Here is an 8375-nt window from a genome sequence, read left to right on the forward strand (position 1 = left end):
TCCCCCTCCCCCTCCCTCTCCCTCTCTCCCTTCCCCTCTTTGTTCTAGCCTTGAGAATAGATGGTCAGATCGAAGAGAAACAGGCTGCCTGTTATCCACATTGCCTGCTACAAGTTTTGTTTCTGTGCAGGCTCGGGCTTCACACTAGTAACGTAGATTCATTTGCTAAGGTTGAGGAAAAAGCTGGTACCCAAGTGTGTCTTGTGAGCTTGCTAGAGACTTGGTGGCAGGAGGTGTCCTTCGTGACTTGCACTCAGGGTGTGATTGGCACTGACTGGAGTCAGGCCCCAATTGCTTTCTAGTCCTTGGAGGATTAATCAGTGGTGTCCCTGAAGTAGACACTGGAGGATGGCATGTCCTGGTGTGACAGACCAGACATGTTCTTGGGGCCTTGACCATCAGTGAAAGAAATGTTGACAGAGTAGGCTGCAAATGAACGTGCCTTCTCTTTGTGTTTCAGACAGCCCACTTGAGGATATTGACCCCAAAGACTCCTGTCTCGTTCCAAGAAACATCATGGCCGAGCCAGACTACATAGAAGATGACAATCCTGAGCTAATTAGGCCCCAGAAACTAATCAATCCTGTCAAAACATCCCGGAATCATCAAGACCTCCACAGAGAGCTTCTTATGAATCAAAAAAGGTATGTAGTTTCTCAAGCTTTGTTTGCCTTCAGGAAACTTTAAGGTTTCATTTTGAGTTTACAAAGGCTTTAAGGGATTTTTGCTTGTTTGCCATATTGAAGGCATCCTTTTAACAAGCATGCGGGAGCCTGCTGTTTCTCCTTCAAGCTCCTACAGGTGTGGCTGACCCCAGGGCTGATGCTGTCTCCTTTCAAATGCAGGTGTATTTTAAGGAGCATTTACATTTATTTTGTTTGTGCCTGTACCCGTGCTTGTGGAGGACAACTTGGAAGAGTCAATTCCCTCCATGTGGGGCCTGGGGATTGAACTCGGGTCTGCAGAGCTTGGCAGCAAGTGACTTCACTTGCTGAGCCCATGTGTGCATATTTTAAAACTTTCGTAGAAGAGGCTGAGTTAGGGGTAGAAGAGTGTGTCCTACGGCAGAAGAGAAAGACTGTTTCTTAATTTTAAATCTCTGACATTTTGGGAAGTGTAGGTTGGGGTGGAGAATTGCCCTAAAACTGCCTCACAGGGCCAGTGAGAAGGCTCAGCAGGTAAAAGCTGAGTTTAGTCCTTGATATATACACATAGTAAAAGGAGAAAGGTGACTCTAGCAAGTTGTCCTCCATATGCATGTTGTGTGTCTGTGACCACACGTACACATGCATACACACATACACACACACACACACACACACACACACACACGCACACACGCCCATGGGTGCACATACACAAAACCCAATATATGTAATATGATTTTAAAAGCCTCCCAATCTCCCTTATTAACTTTAAGATAATATATATTAGGTTTTTTGCCTTGGTAATAAAGTATCAGAGGCTTGGTTGCTTAAAATGTTGCAAACATATTATGTAATTATAGAAGGCATCACTGTCATTTAATCTTCCTTGCTTCCATGGATACAGAAGCTTGCTCAAAATCTTCATGATCAGCATTTGAAAAATTTTAATCTCAACATCATATCACAGGAATGAAATAAGCATATCCTAGGATAGGTTGGGGATTTCAGAGTCAAACTACAATACCTACCAAGAATACAATATACATGGTACTTCTGCAGTTTGTTTAAAAGGGAGAGAGCTTGAATTATGCATTCAATATCACTATTCTATAGTGATGCTATAGGATTTTGAGATGGCATTTTACTATGTAGCCCAGGCTAGTTTCCTGCTTTTAGCCTTCTGAGTGCTGAGATTACAGTGTGCCTTCACACCCTCCTGGTTAATGATACTGGGAACTCATATGGGCTTTAACTATGCTGATTAAATATTTAATTTCCTTGACACTCTGTCTGCAGTTGTGTATCTGTTCATTCTTGATAATTGTGAAATAAACCATAAAATCATAAAAGTAATCTCCCTTCTTTCGTTAGGACTTAGAGCAGTTTTTTTTTCTAATCAACTTCCTACTAATAAAAATAGGAAAAGAAAATTCATTGTGATTAAAAAAAACTAGGTAGAAAAGATGCCAGAAGCGCGCGCGCGCGCGCGCGTGTGTGTGTGTGTGTGTGTGTGTGTGTGTGTGTGTGTCTGTGTGTGTCTGTGTCTGTATGTGTCTGTGTCTGTATCTGTATGTTTGTATAATTTTTCCAAGAAGTATGAAATGTGGATTGGTTTGGGTTGGTAATGACTTGTGTGGCTGTGTTTAAAGAGTGAGGATTTAGTATAACACACCTCTGATAATAAAGGAGACACTGTTAAAATAACACACATAGCTCTTCTCTCCCTATTTTTATTAGCAGGATGTTGGTTAGGAGAAAATTGCTGTAAGCTCTAATGAAGGGAGATTACTTTTATGATTTTATGGTTCATTTCACAATTATCAAGAATGAGCAGGCACAAAACTGCACACAGGTGTCAAGGAAATCAAATCTTAAATCAGTATAACTAAAGTCCACATGAGTTCTGTTTTTGGCTTGGTTTTGTAACCAGAAGAACATTTTGGAAATCATTCTTTAAGGTATATTCAGCAACTACTAGTTGATTAATCAGTATGAGTTGATGGAATCCTTAGAAACCATTGTCCCCCAGAGCAGATCAGTAGTCATTGGCTAGGCGAGGTACTCAGCAGCGGGGTTAGGGGGGGCCGGGGAGCACAGGTCCTCTGTGTACGTTGGATCAAGTGTGCCATGTAGACTAGCTGATCAGTGCACAGTTGCATGCATGTATGCATAGCATGAGTGTGCACAGCTAGCACACACCTGTTCTGCCTCTGATGTAGGGTGCTTGTCCTGCCCTGTTGTTTCATTTTTATTTGAAATGTATTTAATACATTTTAGTATCAAATAGAGATTATTTATGTGTAAATAAGGAAGACATAGGGAAAAGGTTGGCAGGTTCATCTAGAATCTTAGAAACCTGGGGCTGGATAGATCGTAAAAGAGAGGTGAATCAGGGCTGGTATCCAGTTTAGAATTCCTACCTGTAAGCATGCTAACCGAGTCTTAACTGTTGGATTGCCCCAAGCGTTTCATTGAATGTGGGCTACTTGATTGTGCTTTTTCCCATTTGAAGAAATGGCCACCTAGTTTTTCTCTCAAGAATGTAGAGTTTCCCTAAAGCTATTCAGGAATAGCTTAGCCTTGGAGGTATCTAAAGGTTTGAGAGCCTCCTTCAGGTCTGAAACATGAGAGGTGGGAGATTTCCTCAGCCATTTTCCTCAGCTGCTGTGTCTCTAAACTGTCTTCAGAATGTGAGATTAGCGGCTGCAGCTTGTGACTTCAGGGGCATTTGCCTCATGTCCTTGACATCTTCATCTCTATTGTGAGGATCTGCCCCACCCACTGTGTAAGCATGCTGCTGCCTGCCTTCCCCACAGCCCCCGACCTTAATGTGTTTTTATTGAATTCATGGACTCTATGAACTCTTCAGAGAGTCCTTTGGCTTTTCTTCTGTGCAGTAAGTGTCTGAGTGCTGTTGAAGAACCATTTGGCTTAGTAGTGGATACTCTCCTCTGGCTAATTCTGTTTCCATCTCTTCTGCAGCTGATACCTTTGGTTACATTTCTTTTCCTCAGATAAACTTCCAGTGAGCTCACAGATTTTCAATCCTTTCTTTGCCCTAGGGGTCTTGCCCCTCAGAATAAACCAGAACTACAGAAAGTGATGGAGAAGAGAAGACGAGACCAAGTGATAAAGCAGAAGGAGGAAGAAGCTCAGAAGAAGAAATCTGACCTGGAAATAGAACTATTAAAGCGACAGCAGAAGCTGGAGCAGGTAGGGCTTGACAAAGGGGTCTGCTCTGAGAAACAAGGATGCTGGATGCCAGACAAGCAGAGTTCCAACAGGCCAGATGTGCACATGTGTATCCTGAGAGAAACAGGAGATGAATGCAGTGGAGGCATAAATCCCACTCAAGGCAGGCACTCAAGTTCCGTTAGGAACCTAAAAGAGGCACCAGGGGCCAAAGCACATCAGAGGGGCTGGGAAGAATGTTCAGTGGCTAAAGCATTTAACAACTGGAGCTGATCCAGATCCCCAGAATTTATGTAATGTGTGGCATGGTGGCCAGCCTGTAATTCTAGGACTTGGAAGTAGACAAGGGATCCCTGGAGTAAGCAAACTAGATAGACTAGTCATATTGACCAGCCCTGGGTTAAACTGAGAGACCCTCCCTTTATAGTGATTGAAGAAGATTGCCCTGGTCAACTTTAGCCTTTTACATGTATACATACATACTGATATTCATGTGTGTACACACACACAAACACACACATACGAAGTTGAAGAAGTATCTCTGCACTCCAAGTGTTGGGATAGCTTACTGAAGTTTGTCTGAGAAAGACTCCAGAACAGCTATGTGTGGGCCTAGGATGTCCTTTTAACTGTTGTCACCTCTGGGTATGGTTTGTTGCAACAAACAAAGGCTTCTGCACAGATTAAAATTCCTAAATATATTAATAACTAACCTTTTTTTTTAAAGTTGAGAGTCTTTTGAAAAGCCCCCCAGGACATAATTAATTTCTTGTGTTTGACATTCATTCAGCTTGAACTTGAGAAGCAGAAATTACAAGAAGAGCAAGAAAATGCCCCAGAGTTTGTGAAGGTGAAAGGCAATCTCAGGAGAACAGGCCAGGAGGTGGCCCAGGCCCAGGAGTCCTAGGCCCAGGCTGTGTGACCTGGTGTGTCCCCACCATTTCTGTAGGAGCCCTGTCTAGGCGCCTCTACAGTGCTTCTCTTGGGCCAAAGTCCTGAGGAAGAGAATCCAGACAGCTGAGAATTTTAACTATCAAAAAGAATTGCATTTGATTTACCATTGCGGTAGATGAGTCGTCTCTGATTGTTGCAATTCACATTCGCCAAACGAAAGACATCGACCAACACACAAGATACCATGGACCTGTGTTTAGAGACTTTAGACAAAGAAAACCACAAAAGAAGCAAAGAGAACCAGGAAGTGGCCCTGGACCACGTGCAAGGGTTGCACTACTGGGCCTTCCCTTCCATCCAAGTTTAGTGGGGCACAACCTTCCTTGTTCCTTTGAAAAACTAAGCAAATTGTTTGGAATCCCTCCTTGGGTTATCTGTGAGATTTTTGATTGCATCAAAATGTATTTCATCTGTTACATCCAGTATTTGTATTTCATTTTGAGAACCCAGAATTCCTCCCCCCACACACATATTACAAATTAAGAAAGGAGGCTATTACTGTTTATGTTTAATCATACCTATTACTTTGGTTGACATTGAAGTTCAGAAACAGGATAAGACATTTGAACATGTCAGCACCCGTCATGAACTTGCTCTAATTCCCTTGGGTTCTTGGTGTGACAGCATGGCAGATGCCACCTTTCCACTTCTAAGAAGGTACATCCTGTCCGTTCCTTTCTTGCTTTGATAACCATAGGCTTTCCATTCAGTTTTAGTTTGTCATTTCTTGCTCAACTATTTCTTTCAGTTGAAGCAATTTCTCAGTTCTTTGTCAGATGAAACTAGAGTGTGTAACTCAACTTCTGTGTCCCATATAGAGAGACCAGATCTTTTGAGTTTTCTTGAGAGCGAGTAGAGGGGTGTCCATTAGGACTGGGTGACGAGGCCTTTAGAGATTGTATGTAATGCAAATAGAGATCTGTTTCCAGGAGACTGTAGGGAAGGCTTTATACTTTTACATTTTGAATATCTTAGACTTGAGCTTTGAACATCTCTGGCGGATGGTCACCAGTTTCTTTCCCTTTGTTTCTTGTGAAGAATGGCCATCTTGGCACTCACTAGGCATGATGCTGTTGGTAGGGACGGTCCTGACTACTATGTTGCATCTCTCAGGAAAAGCTGAGGTGCTGGGCAGGGCTGCTCGGTTTCCTCTTGCTAGCTAGCATGCTGTTCAAAGAGACATCTAAGTTACAAATAATATGAAAGTTCTCATGCAAAATATATTTTATACTACAGGCATGGGAGGTTTTTTTTTTCTTTTTTGTATTTAGTACTTCTCCATAGAGATGATTTAACCAATAATTTCTACACTGAAGACTTCTGTTTCCTTTCATGATGCATAGAATACCGGATGTAGTGCTTTGGAATCCTTGATTAGCACACTAGATGCTAGTCTTATCTGTTGGTTAACAGGCCCATGTTCCCTTCACGTATGAATAAGTAACTGGATGCTGATTCACTGCTAGACAAGAAACATGAGAGCTGATTACAGCAGAAAGGATTCTTGGTCCTATCAGCAAGTGCTATCTAAATAAAATATGAGATGCTGAAGATAAGATGGTTTGCCCTTGAGGATTGGTGCGGTGACTACTCTGTCATCTTCCTTCCCTTTGAGAAAAGAAAGTTCATTCACTGATTGCTGAAATAAACCTCTCCAATGCACATTGCTTATTTTCTCTGTGCATATAGAGTAATGATGGCAGGTGGTCGGGTGACCATTCGGGGCAATTAGACCTTTTTAATCTACCTGGAAGCTAGCTCTGGAGATGTTCTGCCACTTGGCAAGATCTTCAAGGGCCATTGCCAGCTCCCATAGAAGGTCTTATGCTGTTCATAAGACCGAGGGACTCTATACCACCCAGGGAAAAGTTAGCTACAAACAGTTGCTTCCTGGTTGCACTCAGACCTGCAATCTTCCTTGGTAGGTAGTGCTACAGGGTCTAGCCAAAAGAAGACTTGTACATAACATGAAGTGATGGCTTCTGCTAGGTCTCAGAGCATCCGGGTAGCAGGGCCTTTAGGAATCTGCTCGGCTTCCACTCATTGAGAAAGCCGTCAGTCACTCAATTTTTGCACTTAACACTGTGTAATCCAAACTTCGATGGCAGGTCACCCTCTGAGCAGTGTCGTGCTTTGAGCCACTTATAGGGGGGAAAAGGCTCCATTTTTCCACTCTGTAGTTTTCTTAAAAATAGTTCTGTGTTTTGTAGTCTCCTGCTAGTAAAGTAGCCTTGCTTTCTAAGCTATACCAGTTGACTTTATTCTTCTACTCCAAGAATCTCAACCCATTTGAGTGTACATAATATATATAAAGGGAGCCTTAATGGATTTGTTTTCATAATTTAATATTTTTTGTATTTGCTCTTGTATAATTGTTTTTTTAATGGAAAGTATTACAGAATCAAGGGTGGAATTCTTAGAACCAAAGTTATTCTTAATAAAAATCACCATTGCTTGGACCACGCAGCCATGTTTGTCTCATTTGTTTAAGGGCTATTCAGACCTGGAGGGGAGCGTTGTAGCTTCCAAGTCTCCCCTGGGTGACTGTTCTCTCTAACATCAGGTCTGTCTTCTCTTTGTGCATTTGTTGAATCTGAAAACTTACATGGTGAACAATTCCACCCTCACATATCAGCAGCTCTAAGTGCTGTTCCCTTTGTGGAAAGCACACAACAATGTTGCAGCTGTTGATCCTTCAGGTTACAAGACTTGGACTTTTAGGAGCTCAGTAAGACAGTAGAAGATACATTTTTAGAAGGTCCAGATTTTTAGTGCTTGTGGATAGTAAAAGGTTTAGGAAGACTGCTTTTGTGTCATTTTTGCTTACACAGTTGTGTGAACACTACCCTCAAAGAAGAGAGCTGGGGATGCTCTGTATACATGGCTGTATCATACTGTTGCTGTTGGGGAGGTTCAAATCTCTCTCCTTGATGGTTAGGCCTCGCTGTGTGGCTTTCCCTGGGCAGATGGAAATGAATGTCCATTCCTCACAGATGGGACAATGAGGACGTACCAAAGAAATGATTCTCCCCATGTCTGGCTCGATCATCCAGGGGGGTTGTTCGGGTTTGTTGCAGGAGTGTGGGTGACTCAACAGAAAACGTCATTGAAAGCCCATCCCACATAAGGGCTCATGAAAGCTGCATCTGCCACGGAGAACCTCCCATCCCCTGTGGGACTGTGTAAGGGTACCTTGGGCATGAACCTGGAACCCCGAGACTCCAAGGGAGAAATGGCAGGTGTTCGGCCATGTCCCCAGAACCCAGAGTCCTGATACGCAGTCTCGTCTCCATAGATCTACATTGTTCAGTCACATAGGCCATTACAGCCCCTCCCAAAGTGCACAGGTAGAGGGTATGACTATAGGCCTCAGGCCCTAGGGGTTTACATACTAATGAGAGCCAGAAGGTGGAGCAAATTAAGCATTATTCCCCAGACCCTCCCCCTTTCTCCCTCCCTATTTAACTCAGGTCTGCCCTGAGTTTCAGGGGGAGTACATACAGAACCATCGACCATCCACCATGAAAATAAACCCTTTTGGAACTGTGGACATCCTCATGTCTTTGGGGCCTGCCACCGTCA

The 8375-nt window shown here is 43.0% G+C and overlaps 1 protein-coding gene across 5 annotated transcripts in view; it reads left to right on the forward strand.

Annotated features, from left to right (window-relative positions):
- Fam107b (family with sequence similarity 107 member B) overlaps positions 1-7259 on the forward strand; it is a 206771-nt gene extending 199512 nt beyond the window's left edge. For all 5 annotated transcript variants that reach the window (XM_028764894.1, XM_028764897.1, XM_028764898.1 and 2 more), the window contains 3 exons: positions 461-644; positions 3710-3860; positions 4630-7259. In XM_028764894.1, coding sequence (XP_028620727.1) covers positions 461-644; positions 3710-3860; positions 4630-4746 — 452 coding nt within the window. In that variant the 3' untranslated portion in view covers positions 4747-7259. The remainder of the gene's footprint in view (positions 1-460; positions 645-3709; positions 3861-4629) is intronic.
- Positions 7260-8375: the final 1116 nt, after the last annotated feature.

The sequence above is a fragment of the Grammomys surdaster genome, unplaced genomic scaffold (genome assembly GCF_004785775.1).
Source record: "Grammomys surdaster isolate TR1022 unplaced genomic scaffold, NIH_TR_1.0 146, whole genome shotgun sequence".
NCBI lineage: Eukaryota > Metazoa > Chordata > Mammalia > Rodentia > Muridae > Grammomys > Grammomys surdaster.